Below are 21,616 nucleotides of genomic sequence, written 5' to 3'. Positions count from 1 at the left end.
TCACATACCAACATAAACAAAAATAAGGAAATGTAGAAATTCTAATTGAGCATGGAACACAATTTATTAACTTCAGTGCTTAGTTTATTGAAGAAAAACTAAATGTCCCATACACCGCTGAGGTCTAAAGCAAAAAAAAGACCTCGCCTGAAAATAACTGTAAAAATATATATTTTATGACTTTTCCCCTGCATTATTAAAATGTAAATAATCACATTATACACTGCATTGTATTTTTTTTTACTCTGGCACTAAAGCCAAGGGGCCTCAGAGCCAAATCTACAGAATTCGAGTTTAACCAGAGATAATTCCGAGGAGATGGAAAACTACATATTAAACGTATTCCCGCCCATTATGTACGTTGGCCATTTTGTCGTCAAAGGACCGCGCGGTACAAGGAGGACAAGGAGAGCACTCCTTCAAGGAGTGAATGGGAGTCAATTGGGCGCTGGCTTAAAAAATCAACATTAGCATACATTTCGTGAACAAGAAGTACAACATCACAAATATTTTCCAAGATGTGAGATAATTAACCGGTTCTCTGTAATATCGTACAGTTTGGAATCGTGACATTACGTACTTTCGAGGAAAATAGGAAGGTTTTTCGACTCATACCCTGACTTTGAGAAGGGATTGCGTGACGATTAGCTTAGCATCTTTGTGACGCAGCATGACAACGTGAACGCGATTTGTCAACAGTCTGCTGGGTGGGGCGTTATAGGTGCCCCCATTCCTTGCGTAATTGGATTCATATCTCCTCCTTTCTCTAATATCTCTGTTTTAACATGGCGGCGCAGATGGCGGTAAATTCAGGTATGGGCTTTATTTTTCTGTTATTTCAAAAAATAGAGTGGTGAGAGGTTGTTTATGGTTATTTACCAACCAATCACAATACACGTTTGTAGACGAGGTATTTTAATTGTATAAAACACGGTCTGATTACATAACGGGGAATCTGTCAAGTTCAGACAGTCAGGACAGGAGCGCTAGTAATTAGCTGACGGCTATGCCATGTTCATCTCGCTATAACGTTAATAACATGCGTCGGTATGTTTCATTTAAAATTCGTTGAAACAACCAAATGCATTGATATGAAGCAAACGTCCTACCAGTTCAATACAGAGCTTATTAGCTAGTTGCCTATTGTTAGCTTCAAGAGGTCGCTCACCAGGAAACGAATGTAAAGGCATCACGTGTTAATTTATCACGTTAGTTAGCTAACGTACTGTAGTTAACTAGGTAAACAAAATGTAGAATGCCCACACCCGTTAGCTAGATAACTTGCTCATAGTCTCAACAATGTGCGACTAAACTCTTGTTCACACTGCAGGCCCTAATGCTCAAATCCGTTTTGGAATACTGTCTGTCCAAACAGCAAGGTTCCAAAACGGATTTTTGTGTTAAACAGAGGTCATTTGCTGACATGGCTACTCTAGTTGGCATAGTAACGACGGGTGTGTGCGCGTTGGTGTAGGCTGATTGGTGGTGCACGTGTTTTCTACCACTCAGAAGTTATGTAGCAAGCTAAGGTGACAACAATGCCTGCCATGGACGTTTTTCAGTTGTTTGGAATGTTCATTTACATTTACATTTAAGTCATTTAGCAGACGCTCTTATCCAGAGCGACTTACAAATTGGTGCATTCACCTTATGATATCCAGTGGAACAACCACTTTACAATAGTGCATCTAACTCTTTTAAGGGGGGGGGGGGGGTTAGAAGGATTACTTTATCCTATCCTAGGTATTCCTTAAAGAGGTGGGGTTTCAGGTGTCTCCGGAAGGTGGTGATTGACTCCGCTGACCTGGCGTCGTGAGGGAGTTTGTTCCACCATTGGGGTGCCAGAGCAGCGAACAGTTTTGACTGGGCTGAGCGGGAACTGTACTTCCTCAGAGGTAGGGAGGCGAGCAGGCCAGAGGTGGATGAACGCAGTGCCCTTGTTTGGGTGTAGGGCCTGATCAGAGCCTGAAGGTACGGAGGTGCCGTTCCCCTCACAGCTCCGTAGGCAAGCACCATGGTCTTGTAGCGGATGCGAGCTTCAACTGGAAGCCAGTGGAGAGAGCGGAGGAGCGGGGTGACGTGAGAGAACTTGGGAAAGTTGAACACCAGACGGGCTGCGGCGTTCTGGATGAGTTGTAGGGGTTTAATGGCACAGGCAGGGAGCCCAGCCAACAGCGAGTTGCAGTAATCCAGACGGGAGATGACAAGTGCCTGGATTAGGACCTGCGCCGCTTCCTGCGTGAGGCAGGGTCGTACTCTGCGAATGTTGTAGAGCATGAACCTACAGGAACGGGTCACCGCCTTGATGTTAGTTGAGAACGACAGGGTGTTGTCCAGGATCACGCCAAGGTTCTTAGCACTCTGGGAGGAGGACACAATGGAGTTGTCAACCGTGATGGCGAGATCATGGAACGGGCAGTCCTTCCCCGGGAGGAAGAGCACCTCCGTCTTGCCGAGGTTCAGCTTGAGGTGGTGATCCGTCAAAATCATAATGTTAGAATTTTTTTTAAAGCCTCAAGGATAAGTTCATCCAACTTTCAAAACGAGGCCCTTTTGGCTAGCCACATCTGTCAACTAGATAACTGTAACGATTAACAAGCTTGTTAGCTACCACATGTTCTTGTCAAACTGTCAACAGAGTAGCTAGCAAGCAACATCAGCAAGATATGCCCCAAAAAGTTTAATGACCATTAATCAGATTTTGTATTTGACTTCAAACCACCTACTTCCATGTTCTTTTTGGTTGTTCAGACTGCAGGATAAAAAAACACATTGATTTGAATCACTTCAAACTGCCAATGTGAACAAGGCTTATGAAATGCTCTGAACGCGTTGTATAGGCTAGACACATAAGACACTGACTGATTTGACTTTACTTGTGTCCCCCTATTAGGTGCCAGTCTGTGGGGGCCGCTGAAGGAGCTATGGGACACAGTGGAGGGTGCAGTGTGGAGGAGGCAACCAGAGAGCGTCCACCTCCTAGACCTGCAACTCAAGAAACACAAGCCCAATTTCCTCTCACTCTACAAGAACCCGGTGAGATGCTGTCAGAAGCTAGGTTTCCATCCAATTGGCAAGATTTTCATGCAAATATTCAAAAATCTGCATAAAAAGAGGATGCACATTTCCCTAACAAAGATCTGTTTCCATCAAATCACTCTGCGTGTTCGGGAGAAAGCGGTTGTTTTCAGGGATACAGTATTTTCAACCTAACTTTCGTTTCCCCTGAAAAACGGATGTGGGGATTCCGCTCGGCGTCTTTTTATCTTGCTACGTTACGTTACCATCAAATTGACATGATGTGGATAAAAGGCTGTGCGTAATGACGTAGTGCACATAAAAATAACTTTGTGGTTAAATTCCCATGTACCGAATAAAATAAAAAGTTTAATTGGTTTCCATCGCATTTTCAACTCTACTGATGGTTTTGATAGAACGTATTTTGCATTATATAGCGTATTTGCCCACTGGTCTTGGCAAATGCGCTCTAGCCAACAGCTTGCAAATACAGTATGGGTATAGCCTACATGATGAGATTATTATGGACAAAAGAGCAAGATAATTTTTTATTTGTCAAAAGGCAGCCATGCGTCATTGATCATGTCACCAGAATAAGACCCTCAATATTTGTTGGAAAGGAGCATAAAGCGTATCACAGTGCACTTTCACCACCCTGTGAGGTTTTTAATAACTTATTTCATCTGTAGCCTAATAAACTGCATGCTTTCCCGAGTCGTAGTGGGAGGACCACACAACAGATCATCGCGTGAATAAGTTTACTTCTCTCATGATGGTTATTTATATCAATATTTTCTCATAATTGTTTCCACCGCCATTTTTTGCATAGTTAATTGTACTGAAACCAAGATCCCACCTTGTCTAGTGTATTTAATTTTGTTGACATTTGGAAAGTTTACCAACACGTATGCTGTTTCCATCAGGCCTGTTGTGACATTTTTATCCGACATGTCCTTTACTCGCATAAAAGGTTGGATGGAAACCTGGTTAGGGACGCCAATGTGTTTTGCTGATCTGCAAGCCAAGCGGGGGTTGCTAAAGTTCATTTGCTTGATATTTTCTCTTTTTGTGTTCATTAGCCAAAGAGTGCAGAGCAGAGGGAGAAGGTGCGGAAAGCCAGCACAGAGGGCATTGCCATCCAGGGCCAGCAGGGGTCACGTCTCCTCCCTGAGCAGCTGCTTACAGAGGCCTTCATCTTGAGTGACCTCTTTGACATTGGAGAGCTGGCAGCCCTGGAGCTGCTGCTAGCAGGTAATATATACTGCAGTGAGCACCTTACCGATGGAGATTAACACTGGCCGGGTGTTTGTTTGTAAATATTACTTATTTTCTTCAGGTGAGAATCAGCAGCCCCACTTCCCAGGTCTGAGTCGAGGGCTGGTTGCAGTGCTGCTGTACTGGGATGGAAAGCTCTGCGTGGCCAACTCCCTACGCTCGCTCATCCAGTCCCGCCATGGCAAGACCTTCACCTTGGAATTAAGGTACGATCTATTTCCCTGTCTACTTCCTACTTCAATATTGTTCAGACCAGTATTTCTTTTTCTGCGCCTTGATGATTGAATAACAGATGACTGTTTTCCTCTGCTCTCTGACTTGGTTGTGTGTGTTCTGCCCCAGTGGGGAGCTGGTGGCCCTCACCACACGCTTCACAGATGAGCTGATGAGCCAGGGCCTGACGAGACGCCTACTGACGCTGGTGTCAGAAATCAATGTAACGCGGGAGTTTGAGCGCCTGCAGAAAGAGCGAGGCCTGGGCAACGAAAAACACAGGAAAGAGGTGAGGAAGCCCTTTTCAGAGGAATTGTATCATGTACAGAAGAGGTTTGTCTTTCTTCCCTCACACGTTTGCACATTGTCTTTCTCTGCCAGGTATCGGACCTCATCAAAGAGTGCCGACAGGCACTGGCAGATTGCCTGTTTGCATGGACCTGCCAATCACCTCTGGGTAAGGATGACACCCTGGCACTTATTGCCCACCTTGAGACGGTGACAGTGGAAGCTGATGGCTCATTGGACAGCGTGAATCTGGCTCTCGTCATGGCACTGCTGTACTGTCTGGACGTCAGCTTCCTGGAGCAAGGAACAGAAGACAGAGAAGGTTAGATTTGCCATGTATTCTGTTGCCGTGTTACCTGAACATGCTGCAACACAGCAATGTAGACCCTGAAATTGTGTAGACTACTTCTATGTAAATACTACACAAAAATTGTTTGTGTGTGTGTAAACCAGACCTCCTCCAGGCCCTGCCCCTGCTGACAGAGAAGCAGTACGTGTCTGCAGTACACAGTCGTCTGGTTGATGGGAGGCCCTGGAAGCTGCCCGGGCTGCAGGCTGTGTGTCGGCTGGCCTGGGCCCTGGCCCTGCATGCCCTCTCCCAGCTGCCCCAGGGCTCAGCCCTGGCAGAGTTTACAGAGTCAGATGAGGCACTGGCCGACCAGGCCCTGCTAGGAGGTGTCTTCCTCTTCATGACAGAGGGCATGCTGGGATGTGAGGGCTTCACTCATGATGAATTCTACACCCGCCGCCTCCATTCCCTCATCACCGACTTCCTGGCACTCATGCCCATGAAGGTTAGAAATGACATCATTTTTGCTTTGTGGCTGTGCATTGGTGTGTTTGAGTATGATAGGAATTTGAATATTGTGTAGTCCTCCTTTTTTCAGGGTGAAGATATTTATTTCCTTTTACGCAGAAGTGTGTATGTGCAAGTTTCAAGGTGTGTGACGTCTTGCAGGTGAAGCAGCTGCGTAACCGTGCTGACGAGGACGCCAGACTGGTCCACATGTCTCTGCAGATAGGCAGTGAGCCTCCGTCCTCCCTGAGGAAAGACCTGGACCACCTCATGATCCTGGTCAGCCTTCATGACCTCACCCTACACACTCACTGTCACTAGTGGATTTACATGGGGCTTTCTTATTGCTATATGCTGTGAAAGTGACTAGTTGTTTGCTAGCAATTTACATTGCAACATGACGCACTGGAGGGAAGGGGAAAAAAGAACAGCGAACATGACCGTTGCTTTCACAGAGTAGCATTCGCTAAGCATTTTTGTCTGACTTCTTTCTGTGTGTTTGTAGATCGGAGAGTTCTATAGCAAGGACCCGTTTGGGCTGGAGCTGGCTCTGGAGTTCTGGTGCCACCCTGAGTCCCTCCAGCACACCTCCCTCCAGGGCTCCTACCTGGGCATGGCAATGCAGAGGCCCCCACACAAACAGGTAAGATCACTTTCCACATCCCCCTTCCACCCTAGATTAAAAAGTAACATTTATTCTCCAATGGGACCTTTTATAACAGCTTTTGTTCTGTGCCACAGGTGGTGCTGTCTAAGTTTGTGCGTCAGATGGGGGACCTGCTGCCTCCCACCCTGTACATCCCTTACCTGCGCATGCTGAAGGGCCTGGCCAACGGCCCCCAGTGTGCCCACTACTGCTTCAGCCTGCTAAAGACCAACGGGGCCCCACACGGTAACTAAACACTCACCTGCAAGGCCCTGTAGGAATCTGTAAAGATGTTCTCACTAATGGTGTTCCCCAGGGCTTGGCACTAGGTCCTTTCTTGTTCACTAGCTAAAGATAAATGCAGCCTTCATTCACAGATTTTCTTTTAAGGATATCACCAGATAATACATTGGACTGTGATGTTTGTTTAGGGGATAACATGCAGGTGACCGGCAGCCCTGTGTCCTGGGAGCACTTCTTCCACTCCCTCATGCTGTACCACGAGAACCTGCGCCGAGACCTGCCTAATGCGGATGCCACACACTACCGCCTCCCGCCAATAAGGGGCATCACACAGAGGGAGCTGGACGGCCTTACCTCTTTCCTGCAGCTGCTCTGCACCATCATTACCTGGGTATGAAGTGGTTTGCTGAAGACTGGTCTGAACAGACAATAAACACACAAAGCATGTTAAAACAAACATGGGGGTCACACAGTCACAAGCAGGGATTGAAATTAAGCTATCTTAAGTCTTTCATTTGCCAAGGTGATATCTCATTTGACACTGTGTTTTTCAGAGTGAGAATGCCCGCCTGGCCTTGTGTGAGCACCCCCAGTGGACCCCTGCTGTGGTGATGCTGGGGCTGCTGCAGTGCAGTGTGCAGCCTGTCCTCAAGGGAGAGCTCCTGCTCTGCCTGGCTGCCTTCGGCAAGTCTCCGGAGATAGCTGCCTCCCTCTGGCAGTCACTGGAATACACTCAGGTAAGTCCGGTGTATAGTGAGGAGGAATGATAATCTGTAAAAACACATGTCTCGTGCATAAGTATTGATAGTGCATCTGAGGTGTTGGTCTGGTATTGTCTGACCTGCCAGGCTCGCTTACAAAGTGCCAAACACTCATGTTCTGCTCATTTCTATCCAGATTCTTCAGACAGTGCGGGCCCCTGGACAGAAACAAGCTGCTGGGATTGAGGTGAGATTTTTCCTGCATATGTTTGTGTGTGGCACTACGTACGTTGTTTGCTTGTACACATGTATCTGTTTGTAACCTTTCTCCTTGCCCCTCAGGTGGAGCTGAATGAGATTGAGTCGAGTTGTGAGGAGTATCCTCTGACCAGAGCCTTCTGTCAGCTCATCAGCACATTGGTCGAGAGCGCCCTGCCCGTCAACCTGGGGGCGGGGCTCCGTGCACCAGGATTCCAGCCCTATCTGACCTTCCTGCGTGACGCTGTTTTCCTTCCCTTCCCCACCAGAGCCTATCGCCGTGCTGCTGAGAAGGTATGGGAATCTCTCCACAGTTGAGGTCCCTTGTTGGTGACATTAGATGGGAACTGCATAAGACCGGTTTCTTTTAGCTAGTGAAATTCATTACAACCCATGTCAGTACTTGCTCTCAGATGGCATAGAAGTGTGTTTTGTCTCACTCTCCACCCCCTCACCACCACATATGCCCTCTATCAGTGGGAGGTAGCGGATGCTGTTCTGGAGGTGTTCCACAAGCTGCTGCGGGACTACGAGCCCCAGCCCTCAGACTTTGTCCAGGAAACAGTGGAGCTCCAGGGGGAGCAGGTGTCGGCCCACAAGCCCCCCGGCCACAGCCTCATGTTCCACCTGCTCAACGACTCGCCCACCCTCACCCTCTGCCTCAGCCTGCTGGAGGAGGGCGTGCGTCAGCTAGACACCTACGCCCTCTTCCCTGGTCAGTACACACACACCTGTTCTAGCTGTTTTTACACTGTTGACTTCCCTGTTAGCATTGTACAAGGAGGGGAACATTTGGGTTTAAGTTGAGAACTGATCATATTTTCTTAGGTCACATTGTTGGGTAGCTCACATTTCCGGTATCTTGAGATTACATTTCTTTACATCCACTCATCACCATTGTTTCGGTGACTTTTCGACTTGCAGGTAAAAAGCAGCTGGAGTCCGCGGTGTTGCACTGCCTGTGTCTTCTGGACCTGGCCCTGCAGAAAGAGGTGGTGTTCATGGACCTGCTGAGGGAGAGCCAGGCCTCCCTCATTGTCTCCCCCCTGGAGCAGCTCCTGCAGGGTGTCAGCGCTCAGAGCCGCCGTGCTGACCACATCGTCAACATCGCCAGGTACTAGAACACTTATCTCACCAGGGACTACACATGAGGAGACTTTGTGCTAAATCTGGGACATATGCAGAAATGTTGACTTTGAAGTTGAAGTACATTGTCCCTGTCAAATGAAAACAATACAGTAGAATTCCCCCTCTAGCCCAGAAAGGCCCATAGCACAATTTTGAATCTCCGCCCAAAGCTTGAAGTCAGGCCATATGCCTTCACTTCTTATTCCCGGGTTTGTGTTTGTCCCTGGCAGGTACCTGTACCACAGCAGTTCCAACCCGGAGGCGGCCTTCCAGAGTGCTAAGATCCTGCAGAGGATCGCCCGCTACCCCAACATCCAGAACCGACTAGTGGGAGACTTCACACACGACCAGACTGTGAGTGACAAGCTGATGGCTGGCTTCGTGGAGTGTCTGGACAACGAGGGGGCTGAGGAGGGACTAGAGAAAGGAGACGGTGAGTCACACTCTCCTTCTATCGACAATGTTTATCTCTGAGTGTGAAAGATGTCCAACCTGCCCATCAAAGATCGACTGCCCCTAAAAAGCAACTTCTCGTTTTAAAACAGCCTTTGTTGCATCCATATGAGTCCAAAACATTCATTCTAGTGTCAAAATTGACTACAATGTGTAAATAGGATAATTTTGGTCAAAGTCAGTCTTGTCCAAAACTTAGATTTGTGAGATGATTATAGGAACAAATTGTATATCACGGATCGAAGGGTGCCGTAACAGTTTTCCTTGGGTTTATTTCAATCCTGTCCACAACTGGCAGCACCCAAGTAATCATCAATTCGGAGCGCAGCTGCACGTGACTCAATCGTAATGCCCATTGTCAATTTGGTTTGACATTCGATATCCCTATGGGGATAGTTGGGGACCATCAGTAAATTACACAATTTACATGGGACAATATTTCATAGCTCCAAATTTCAATGACTTAACCTCAAACAAACTATAGAAATGATAGAAATTCATATACAAATATTGAAAGCATTTTATGTGACAATCAAAAGATGTGCAGCATGGAAATATTGTCCCATTTACATTTTGTCATTTTTTGACTGGCCCCAGTGCCAATTTTGCCACGGTTGAACAACAGCTAATTGGCGAAAGAAGTTGGCTAGCACTAGCTAGCATAGAGGACTTCAAAACTTGTAAATAGTCTAACCAGGTCACCTAGAAGGGTGAGTGAGTGTAACGGCGTCCTTATGCTACCCATCCGAAACAGTTCGGAACAGTTTGTATTATGATAACATTTTGTGACGTTTTGGTCTTCGGTAAGAGTTTTTTCGGCTATTCGTGGACATTTTTATTTTTTTTTACTCCTGAGGCAAGCTGAAGTTCGGTAGCCAAAGTCTGCACCCCCTTTTTCGGTGATTGGTCAACAGTAGGGATACTTCAATGAAGCGCTTGTCATTAAACAAAAGATTAATCGTCTTTGCTCAATTTTACATCTAAGTGAATAAATTAGCGACTAAGGTCACCTCGGCAAAATTGCGTATTTATTGAGTTAGATTAATTCTGGCTTTTTTGAAGAAGCGTATACTGGCTACGGCGTCTCAAGCTGGACAAACCGTACTACTGCCGAAGGTCTTTTGAGGGAGTATGCGAGCACACTTGTTCGGTTCACCTAGCCGAGTTTAGCTAGGCGCCAACCAAACCGAAGAATGTGGAAGGCTTAACTGTGTACTGTTTTGGCAGAGGGAATTTACAAACGCATGCCACGTGCGAACATGCACACGAGACCGACACATTAACAACCATCCCCAAGACAACTGTAATTTGGCTTCAGTCATGGCCGCTGCATTTAATGACCAAGCCCATTCAGTCACTTTGCTCAGCACATCCGTTCAGTCACTCCAATTCACCACCTCTCCTCTCTCTCTCTGCCCCCCAGACTCTGAGCCAGCGAAGAAGGAAGCGAGGATCCGCCACGAGACCCAGATCCACATCCTGAACCTGCTGATCACCTCCCTGGAACTGAAGACCCCCAACCTGGCTCTCTACCTGCTGGGCTACGTTGTCAAGAAGCCCATCTCCTCCACTAACCTGCAGGACGCAGGTCAGTCGCTGCTCTTTTCTTTACATCAGGGCTGTATTCATTAGGGCACACCGTAGAAAGAAAGTTTTGCAACGAAAAATTTAAAACTAGAGTTTGTTCAGGTAGTCCCTCACTGTTTCAGTTTATTTTCTTCTGTTTGGTACGACCCCAGCTTTCATGACTCCACCAACTTACCGTTGTAAAAAGTGCATGTTTATTAAGTTCTTAGCATCAACAGGCAAAGAAAAAAATCTTCTCTCTGTATCAGGTGTGCTGGGGTGCCCACGGAGCTGCCTGCATGCCATCCTTAGTCTGCTGCAGAGAGGCAGTGAGAGACGCTCGGGTCCCGTGCTCACCAGCCAGGCCCCACACCTGGCTGAGCTCTGTTACCAGGTGATCTACCAGCTGTGTGTGTGCTCGGACACCTCAGGCCCCACTATGCGCTACCTGAGGACCAGCCAGGACTTTCTGTTCACCCACCTGCAGCACCTGCCCTTCATCCTGCCAGGTGAGCTCCTCACTGGCATCTCAATACACTTCCTATCCTGGTCTCCTCTCCTTCATCTGCACTGAACCTGAAAAAACAGGATAGGTGGAAGTATTATGGCAGATGCCAACCAGGGTGTTTGTACACCTATAAAGACTCAGTCGTCCTTCTTAACTGAGCTGCCAGAGAGGAAGGAGACTCCTCTGGGTGTCACACTCTTCTCTCTAACCTGTGTCCCTCCCTGTACCTTCCCAGGTGATGAGATCTCCGCCCTGTCCCAGATGTCCTGGCTCATGAAGACAGCGGCCATCGAACTCCGAGTGACATCACTCAATCGCCAGCGCTCACACACCCAGCGCCTCCTCAACCTGCTGCTGGATGACCAGCCTCGCACTCAGCACGCAGGTAACCACTACCACACACATACACACACACACACACACACACTGTAGAACTTGCGTTCTTTGGGATGAGTTGTTGTTCATTGATGTAACTAGGATATGAGCAAAAGTGGAAAAGCAGAAGGTGTTACAGTTGATCTGTTTCTTTAATCAGCGGATGGGGAGACCGGCATGGAGGAGAGCAGATCTGTCAGTGGATTCCTGCACTTTGACACCGTCTCCAAAGGTTAGTTCTAGTTCTTCACACCAACATATCTAACTGAACCATGTACAATCTGTCACTATAGGCCCTTTTGTATTGTAAGTTGCGGAAGTCAAGAACTGGTCTTGTTTAGCTAGTTGCGCCGTACCGTATAATTTTATGGCGTACTCATCCGCTGTCCATGTGTGACGACGTCATCAGTGCGTAGGAAGCTCCTCAGCGTGCTGGATGCCATTAACTTCAGCCAGGATGTGCCAGAGCTGCTGCAGCTGGACTTTTTTGAGCGCACTCAGATCGAGCAGGTCATCGCCAACTGCGAGCACGTCAACGAGCACGGACACACCGTCTGCAACGTCAAGGTGGGCCTGGCTTTCAGTTTGCATATGTAACACAACCTTGTTTTCAATGCATTTTTGTTACTATGTCATTTTTCTAATGATGTCGTATTCTCCACAGTTACTCCATCGAGTCTTGGTAGCGGAGGTCAACGCCCTTCAGGGGATGGCAGCCATTGGACAGAGGCCACTGTTGATGGAGGTGAGTGCTGGCAGTATGATTTAGAGCAGGGTTTTTTGAACTGAAGTCCGCGCTACTGCAGGGGGTCTGTGTTTTTAGTTATTTTTTTATTTCTGAAAACGAATAATTTGGATACTATTTTTGTCTCTGCGTCTAGTATGAAGGAAGTCTGAGGTAGTTTCACGATGCAATGCTAACTGGCGTTACGCAATCAATCAAATTGATTTATAAAGCCCATTTCTCATCAACAGATGTCACAAAGTGCTTATACAGAAACCCAGCCTAAAACCCCAAAGAGCAAGCAATGCCGATATAGAAGCACAGTGGCTGGGGAGGTGGGAAGGAGGATGGGGGGGGGGGGCTGCTAACATTAAAGAGAGAAAAACAAAACGGTAGTCTATTGATTTTGATATGTTTGAGCAGAGGAACACAGGATTAGCCATGGCAAAATGCATAGGCTTTCAGGAAATTAGCTTTAAAAATGCTACATTTTCTCTCGGTTCAATGGAAAAATGTATAGCATTGGTTTAACAGCAACATTTTCTCTATGTCGTTAAGATGCCTTCCTAGCTAATATACGATGTTAGTTTACGCTTCTAATAATTGGTGGGGTGGTCAAAATAATGAAACAAATCTATTCATTTGAAAGATTGACTACTACTAAAACGTGATATTACATTTTTGCTAACATATGGTGGCAGTCACTGGACAAGAAAAGTTTAAAAACCCTTATTCAGAGTATAGTAGTATGGTCTTTTCCTTGCAAAACGATGCTCAGGAGTTTGTTCAGGAGCGTGAAGCGTTACAGAACAATCACAAAGAAACGTTCTGACTGTTTCATCTAACTGAATAAACCCTTGATGTGTGCGCGCACTCCCCAGGAGGTGAACTCCATCCTGCAGCAGGTGGTGGAGAGGAATCGTGTGCGTCGGAGCCTGAGTGCCAAGCGCCATGCGCTGCAGTCATGGAGAGGTCTGGTGGAGACCCTGCTCACTGCCTGCCCTGCAGACCTCATCCCTGCAGACGACAGACAGATCATAATCAGAGACCTGCTGCTGGATCTGCATGACAAGGTATGTGTGGATGTGTTTAACTATACTTGTGGGGACCCAAAGACCTAACCTTAACACTAGCTCCTAACAGTAAACCTAATTCTAACCCTAAACCCTCTAGAAACAGCATTTGACCTTGTGGGAACTAACAAAATGTCCCCAGTTGGTAAAAATTTTGTTAGTTCCCACAAGGTCAAATGCTGTTTATGTAGGTTTATGGTTAGGGAAGATACGATTTTGAATGGGACTGTATTGTGTCCCCACAAGGTTAGTTATACAAGATTGTGTGTGGGAGAGATTGTGTGTGTATGGCAACTCCGTAAAGTGGTCTAAGTTCTCCTTCCTCTACCAGGTGTTGTCAGAAGACTCCGCAGGAGAGCTGATGCCCATAGTAGCCGGGGCTGTGTTCACCCTCACCGCCCACCTCAGCCAATCGGTGCTGTCGGAGCAGCAGCAGGGGGCGGGGCTGGAGGGAGGCTCGTCGTCGGGCTTCGCCTCCATCGCTAACTCTGCTCTGCACCTGATCCTGAGGAAGCTGCTTGACTTCATCCTCTGTACGGGTGGTGGATTCCAGCGTCTGCGTGCACACCTGTACGGCTCTCTGCTCTACTATCTGCAGATCGCCCAGAAACCTGAGGAGCCAGATACACTGCAGCAAGGTACTGTTGAGCTACAGTATTGCTGGGCAGACACAAAAAACTTGGAGAATTATCAACTTTAGGACGCTATGTAGTAGTGTGTATTTTCTCTGGTCATTGTTTGCAAACCTTCGTTTAGTTAATTAATTTGAACATTTTAAAAACAAGCACACACAAACTGTAAAAAGACTTGCATGTAGATGAGTAAAATCATTGACTATCAAACACGGTAAAGTCTAGGAATTTACATTGTGGATGTCTTGTGGCAGGTAGCCTAGTGGTTAGAGCGTTGGGCCAGTTGCCGAAAGGTCGCTGGTTCAAATCCCTGACCCAACAAGGTGAAAAACCTGTCTGCCCTTAAGCAAGGCACTTAACCCTAATTGCTCCTGTAAGTCTCTCTTGATTAGAGCGTCTGCTAACTGACTAAAATGTGACAAGATGGCTCGGCAACACGGTTGTACACCGTGTGGCATCGAAGAGATGTATAGCAAAATCAAATAATAAATACCTCTAATTTATTATTGCAGTTATATCGGAGGGGACATATGATCATACAGTATGTCAGGCAGTTTCTAAAGTAGCAAGCCAGTCTCCTTTTCACCTCATTTAACACTGGATTTACTTAACAAAAGGAACATCTCAATAGGTGGTTCAGGTAAATCATGACATAGCACAAGTGGGCCTTCCCTCTCTTTTGTTTTCTATTGTTCCTCAAGCACCTGGGGAGGCCAATGGCATCACGAATTCCTTCTTTTTAAAGCTGCCTAGAGAGGACGTGGTTTTTATTGGCAGAGGCAGCTCATTCCACACAGAGGCTCCTGTATACAAGAAAGTACCTTTCCCAGCATTACTCCTGAACCTGTATAAGCACACATCAGCAACACCTGATCTGGTGCTGTGATTGTGTGCATCCCTAACACGAGGAAAGTAATCACTTAGATATCTGGGCGCAGAACCATAAATAATCCTGTAAACCAGACCCAGTGTAATCTGGGGACACCCTAGCCTCAACAGGCAGCCTGTTGAGTTCCTGAAAGCAGCACCTGCCTATGTGAGTACGTGGACTCGCCTTCAATACTACCCTGATCAGCTTATTCTGGGCTATCTGGAGCTTCCCCTTCAGAAGCTTAGATAAACCCCCAACACATACAACTACTAGCGTAGTCAAAATGACATTTAATGAGGGCAGTGTCTAGCATTCTCATGGAGACCTTATCAAGCAGCTTTCTAGCCAAAAACTTGGTGTGAGCATTAACCTACACTAGCACTTTAGTGGCCATGTTCACCCCCCCCCCCCCCCAAAGCTTCCATCAGGGATGCATCCCAGGTAGCAAACAGAGGTTTTGGCAGTCAGCACCTCTCCCCCTAAAACTTCTGATTTCAGAGGACCTACACAATTTAGGTCTGGACCCAAAGAGAATTGCCTAATTTCTTCCCCTACGTGCAGAGAAGATCTGCAAGCCATGTACTAATGTCAGTAAGCTCCAAAAGTGTAGCGTCATCCGCATAAAGGAAAAGACGTCAAGAACAAGCATCTTTCATGTAGTTTATGTACAGTAAAAACAGTAGTTGCCCCATCACGCTCCCCTGTGGAACGCCACATCTTAATGGTTTTGCCTGACACAGTGAACCATTTACCTCCGACACTTACAAAAGCAAGAAGATTGACCTGTGTGGTCAATGCGGGAAGAGATTTCAGACTCCAAACAAACTAAAGATGCTTATCTTTGTCGTCTTTCCCTCCCTCTCTCCAGCGGGGAAGTCTATGTGGGAGCGTCTGACTGCTCCTGAGGATGGTTTCTCCAAGCTGCAGAGGGAGAACCTGGCCATCATCGAGAGCTACGGCACAGCCCTCATGGAGGTGGTGTGCAGGGACGCCTGCGACGGCCATGAGATCGGCAGGGTATGAAATCAGAGACACACAAACATTAACAATCAATCCAATATGCAATACTGTATCTTGAACTCCAGCCTGCCTGTCTGACTTCCTCTCCCTCTGTTTCTCTCTTTGTCAGATGCTTGCCCTGGCCGTGCTGGACCGGATCCTGTCCATAGACCGTCAGAGCCAGTGGCTGCTGTACGTGTGTAACAGTGGTTACCTGCGTGTGTTGGTAGAGAGCCTGAGGCAAGACGATACAGCCCTGCAGACCCTGCTCAGCCCCCAGCCCCCGCTGCTCAAACCTCTCTACATCTACGAGAGCAAGATGGTGAGAAAGGGAAGGGAGTGCACAAACACTAACCTTAAAGGTTACAGCACTCACTGCTCTAAAACTTTTCCATCTACGTGTGAGATATAAAGGGTTTATATTCGTACACGCCCCCACCCTCAAAAGGGAGTGTACACGCACACTAAATATAACCCACTGTTCTTTGTTTGTCTGTTAGGCCCTGTTGACGCGAGTGGCTAAGACAGGCCAGGGGGCCGTGGAGCTGCTGCGCTGTGGTCTGGTGGCTCAGCTGGTGGAGTGTCAGGTGTTTGACATGGTGCCTGACAGTGACTCTCACAGGTAAGGAGGGGATGAAGAGGTAGAGTGAGATGGATGGAGAGAGTGAGTTACAGATTGTTCTTTGTGGTCATTCCCAAAGTAATTATTTTCCTTAGCCATCACATATAGTGCATTCCGAAAGTATTCAGACCCCTTTACTTTTTTCCAGGTTTTGTTACGTTACAGCCTTACTCTAAAAATGTATAATTGTTTTTTTTCCCTCATCAATTTACACACAATACCCCATAATGACAAAGCAAAAACAGGGTTTTAGAAATTGTTGCAAAAAAAAAAAAAAAAAGCTATCACATTTACATAAGGATTCAGACCCTTTACTCAGTACTTTGTTGAAGCACCGTTGGCAGCGATTTAAAGCCTAGAGTCTTCTTTGGTATGATGCTGCAATCTTGGCACACCTGTATTTGGGGAGTTTCTCCCATTCTTCTCTGCAGATCCTCTCAAGCTCTGTCAGGTTGGATGGGGAGTGTCGCTGCACAGCTATTTTCCTGTCTCTCCAGAGATCTTCGATAGGGTTCAAGTCCGGGCTCTGGCTGGGCCACAAGGACATCGAGACTTGTCCTGAATGTGCTGAGTGTGCTTAGGGTCGTTGTCTTGTTGGAAGGTGAACCTTTGCCCCCAGTCTGAGGTCCTGAGCGCTCTGGAGCAGGTTTTCATCACAGATCGCTCTGTACTTTGCTCTGTTCATCTTTGTCTCGATCCTGACTAGTCTCCTAGTCCCTGCTGCTGATAAACATCCCTACAGCATGATGCTGCCACCACCATGCTTCCCCGTAGGGATGGTGTCAGGTTTCCTCCAGACGCGACGCTTGGCATTCAGGCCAAAGAGTTCAGTCTTGGTTTCATCAGACCAGAGAATTTAGTTTCTCATGGCCTGAGTCATTTAGGTGCCTTTTGGCAAACTCCAAGTGGGCTGTCATGTGCCTTATACTGAGGAGTGGCTTCCCCCTGGCCACTCCACCATAAAGGCCTGATTGGTGGAGTGCTGCAGAGATGGTTGTCCTTCTGGAAGGTTCTCCCATCTCCACAGACGAGCTCTGTCAGTGACCATCGGGTTCTTGGTCACCTCCCTGACCAAGGCCCTTCTTCCCCGATTGCTCAGTTTGGCCGGGCGGCCAGCTCTAGGAAGCGTCTTGGTGGTTTCAAACTTCCATTTAAGAACTGTGTTCTTGGGGACCTTCAATGCTGAAGACATTTTTTGCTACCGTTCCCCAGATCTGTACCTTGACACAATCCTGTCTTGGAGCTCTATGGACAATTCCTTCGACCTCATGGCTTGGTTTTTGCTCTGACATGCACTGTCAACTGTGGGACCTTATATAGACAGGTGTATGCCTTTTCAAAATCATGTTCAATCAATTTAATTTACCACAGATGGACTCCAATCAAGTTGTAGAAACATCTCAAGGATAATCAATGGAAACAGGATGCACCTGAGCTCAACTTTGAATCTCATAGCAAATACTTATGTAAATAAGATATTTCTGTTTTTTTATTTTTAATATGTTTGCAAACATTTCTAAAAAAAACTGTTTTTGCTCTGTCATTATTGGGTATTGTGTGTAGATTTAGTTTTTACTCGTTATTTTTATCAAGTCTAATGTAACAAAGTGGAAAAAGGGAAGAGGTCTGAATACATTCCAAATGCTCTGTATGTATCCTTATTGATTTAACTGAATCATGTGGTAGAAATCCGAGTTGTAATATTTGACCCGTTCCCTGTGTGTCTCTAGGGTGTTTGGTCAGAGGGACCCTTCAGGGTTCATCCCCAGCCCTCTGGACCGCTACAGACAGATCCTGCTGCCTGCTCTCAGGTTGTTCCAGGTCATCCTCACGTCCACCACCACACACCACCAGCAGGGGGCAGCACAGGTCCTCCAGTGGCTGATCGTCCATGCCGACACCATCCAAGGGCTGCTGCGCTGTCAGGAGCTCAGTATGGGAGCGCTGCAGGAACTCTCTCTGCTCACAGGCATCATCAGCAAGACTGCCCTGCCAGGTACACACACAGCCACACCAGGGACAGTCACAACACCTAGCTGGGGCACACCTGGGTTCGGGACTAATGTGATATTATGGTGCCGGTTTTGCCAATGTCAGTTTTGTGATTGGGTGTGTGTGTGTAGGAGCTCTTGAGGGACAGGACGTGAACAGTGCAGCTCTGCCGGAGTTCCAGGGTCACATTAGCAGATTTCAGGTAGATACTGGCACGATACTAACACCCTGCCTCACTCTCCTGTGTCTCTTCAAGACCTTCAGTCACAGCGTCAATAGCTGGACATTAAGTCCTGATGGGTTACTCAATCCTATCCGGTATTTTGTGATGTGTATCAACATGCCTCTCCCCTAGCGTCAGTGTCTGACTCTGCTGGGCCGTCTGGCCGGGAGCGAGAGGGAGCGACTCCTGAAGCAGGCAGAGATTGCAGCCCCCGGGGACCCTGCCGAGCGGCGGGAGGAGATGGAGGTGGCCATGCAACAGGTACGATAGAGGAATGGTAAAAAGAAAAGCAATGTAGCCCGTTTCTGTTTGTGCCGTCTTTCCAACTCCTATTGTAAGAATGCCAGTGTTTTTGCCGTGTTGTCCCCAGGTGTGTGCTAACATCATGGAGTACTGCCAGACCCTGCTGCTGCAGAGCTCAGCCCAGGCCCAGTTCAGCATCTGTCTCTTCAGCCCCTCGGTCAACGAACCAGCCAGCCGAGACGGCCGCACAGGTTAGACTCTCTTCCGCTACGTGTCATAATAATTTGGTGGCTGGTTATATTTGTCCTATTTCATTGGAAATTAGTTTTTTTGCTTATCCCAACTCCCCCCTGAGACACCTACAGCCGGAGTATGTGTGTGGGATAGAAATCCTAACCTGCTTCACACCTATCTATTCCTGGAGAGCTACACTCCTGTAGGTTTTCGTTCCAACCCTAGTTGTAACTAACCTGATTCAGTTTATTAACCAGCCAATTATACAAATCAGGCGCACTAGATTAGGGTTGGAGTGAAAACCTACAGGATGGTAGCGCTCCAGGAACAGGGTTGGAGAGCCTTGACTTATACATTGCGCGCGCACACACACACACACACCTATGTTCCTCTCAATCTCCCCTGTCTGTGAATGACTAAAATCCTCTCCTGCCCTGCCTCAGACCTGGCCCTGCCATCAGCCCTGTACTCTCGTGTGCCCAGCCTGGGTCTGGTTCTCTTCCTGCTGAAGAACAGCGCTGCGGACTTCTTCCGCTTCCACCAGAGCCATAGACAAGCCCTGGGCAAGCTGCAGAGCCTGGAGCAGCTGCCCCCAGAAGAGCTCAAGGAGGTGAAACACAGACACACACACACTCGACCTCTTGATAAGGTGATGTATAAAGTGCCTCAGCCCTAACCCGTCTCTGTCCTGTGTGTAGCTGTGTGCGGCCCTGGTGTCTGGTACTGGAGGAGTGGAGAAGATCTCCTCTGTCCAGAGGAGCCTTTTGGCCAAGAGACGCCTGGTCCAGCTCATCAACAACAGAGCAAAACTGCTGGCCCTCTGCTCCTGTATCCTACTATATTAAATTGAACCAGACCAGATTAAACCAGATTAAATTACATTTAGCTACCCCCAGACCAGACTGCTGTGCAGGAGTTAGGTAAAGGGACTGAGCTAAAGGTTTATGGTTAATCTGAGGGTGGTTTTTGATTTAGGGACCGGGGTGTCGAACAAGCCCATTCAATCTGGCCGTCAAAATGTACAAAAGAAATTGTCTATCCATCGCTTTTGGAATGTGATGCTCTCAGACTGTCTAGCTTGTGAAGAGACTAGAAATGTATGTCCATTATCACTTCTACAGTTTCCATTTGGTTTTAGGCATTACAATTTAGATCATTTTCCCACAAAAAGATCTAAATTAATGAATATTTGGTGAAAAACCAAATGGAAACTGTAGAAGTGATAATGGACTTACATTTTTAGTCTCTTCACAAGCTAGACAGTCAGAGAGCATCACATTCCAAAAGCGATGGATAGACAATTTTTTTTGTACATTTTGACGGCGAGGAAATATAATGCATTTTAAGTGTGGCCCTCCCGACCTCTGAAGACCGGATGTGACCCGTGGTAGAAAAATGTTTGACACCCGTTAAAGGATAATGTTGAGTATGATTGCTGGAATTCCCTGAGCTGTAGCTGCTTCATGTAAATGGAACATTTCTTTGAAAATGCCGTCATAAGTGGTGAGCATGAGAAATGCCTTGACCTGACCACACCTCAGACGTGATTGAGACCTGCCTGTTTGTGATGTGGCGCCACCTGGAGTACTACCTGTTGTACTGCACCCCCACTGACCCCAAAGACTCCCTAATGCCTGGCGCCAGCGCCTACAGATCACGCCTGACTGACGGTGAAGCTCTACACTGGCTCAATTAACTCTCTGGGGTGGATTGAGATTGGTCCCCTAGGGATAGCAGACATTTTTAGATTAGTTTTTTTGAGCTCCCAAAATCAGGAACTTTCTTTCATCTATATCATGACAAATGATGGGTAGCCTTTTTCCTGGTTGTGTTGATCACATTCCTTCTTACTGGTGTGCTTCTCCTGTGTTCCCCAGACTCGTTTGGACGTGCCCTGGGCCTGTCCCGAGTCAGTCAGCAAGACCTGGAACAGGTGAGTTACTTTATCTGGACTATGCTAACAGTGGGGGAGAAATATGTTTGTAAATCATCTATATGTATGCCCCTTGACCGCAACGTTTCCTCCAACTGTAAGTGTCATAAAGGATGGAGAGTTACAGGGCACCGAGTACCTAGAACAATGGGTGGTTGAGTGCACCGATTTAGGAAAAAAATATGTACAGGTGACGATGCATGTATAGGAATTAGTGGGTGTGTTTTCAGCTTCAGAGTGGCAGACACTTTTGCGAGTTAGTTCCCAGTAAGACTGACGCCTCTCCTCTGTCGTTGTCTCCAGCTGCAGAGTGACATGGGGGCAGGCTTCGGAGAGGCTCTGCAGAGGAAGCTGCTGGAGGTGGAGGGGCTATACAGCCAGGTCCGCTCCCGATACACCTTCATCCAGGCCCTGGTACGCAGGATCCGAGGCCTGCTCCGCCAGCCCAAGACCTGAGACACTCAACGGCCCATACATACAACAGACCTTTACACAAACACACTCATGAAATGTTAAAAAATAACGCTTTTGGTGTTATTTTTATTATTGTGAAATTAAAATACTTTTCTAAAATGTAATGATTTACCAATTAATTATTGGTT

The 21,616-nt window shown here is 47.2% G+C and overlaps 1 protein-coding gene across 1 annotated transcript; it reads left to right on the top strand.

The window, feature by feature from the left end:
- Positions 1-656: 656 nt before the first annotated feature.
- On the top strand, positions 657-21,592 carry nup205 (nucleoporin 205). Its single transcript, XM_071343890.1, has 37 exons — positions 657-813; positions 2,894-3,036; positions 4,098-4,269; positions 4,355-4,499; positions 4,636-4,795; positions 4,888-5,116; positions 5,248-5,588; positions 5,753-5,869; positions 6,096-6,233; positions 6,332-6,482; positions 6,668-6,870; positions 7,034-7,216; positions 7,377-7,427; positions 7,523-7,732; positions 7,916-8,153; positions 8,363-8,552; positions 8,797-8,999; positions 10,443-10,607; positions 10,855-11,094; positions 11,329-11,478; positions 11,629-11,700; positions 11,878-12,035; positions 12,133-12,213; positions 13,074-13,265; positions 13,597-13,903; positions 15,637-15,785; positions 15,898-16,089; positions 16,268-16,389; positions 18,120-18,385; positions 18,513-18,583; positions 18,737-18,865; positions 18,975-19,098; positions 19,525-19,691; positions 19,780-19,909; positions 20,623-20,751; positions 20,959-21,014; positions 21,318-21,592. The coding sequence occupies exons 1-37, from the start codon at positions 786-788 to the stop codon at positions 21,468-21,470; spliced, it is 5,955 nt and encodes a 1,984-aa protein (XP_071199991.1). The 5' UTR covers positions 657-785; the 3' UTR covers positions 21,471-21,592.
- Positions 21,593-21,616: the final 24 nt, after the last annotated feature.

This window comes from Salvelinus alpinus, chromosome 15 (assembly GCF_045679555.1).
Source record: "Salvelinus alpinus chromosome 15, SLU_Salpinus.1, whole genome shotgun sequence".
In the NCBI taxonomy this organism is placed as follows: Eukaryota; Metazoa; Chordata; class Actinopteri; order Salmoniformes; family Salmonidae; genus Salvelinus; species Salvelinus alpinus.
The sequence above is the reverse complement of the archived record's forward strand: the minus strand, read 5'-3'. Positions and strand labels throughout refer to the sequence as shown.

What these genes read in the sequence shown, in the direction of transcription:
- nup205 (XM_071343890.1), top strand. Translation starts at nt 786, where the DNA reads ATGGCGGCGCAGATGGCGGTAAATTCAG. An exon ending in TGGACCACCTCATGATCCTG is followed by an intron (nt 5,870 to 6,095) that starts GTCAGCCTTCAT and finishes GTGTGTTTGTAG; the next exon opens with ATCGGAGAGTTCTATAGCAA. An exon ending in TCTGCACCATCATTACCTGG is followed by an intron (nt 6,871 to 7,033) that starts GTATGAAGTGGT and finishes TGTGTTTTTCAG; the next exon opens with AGTGAGAATGCCCGCCTGGC.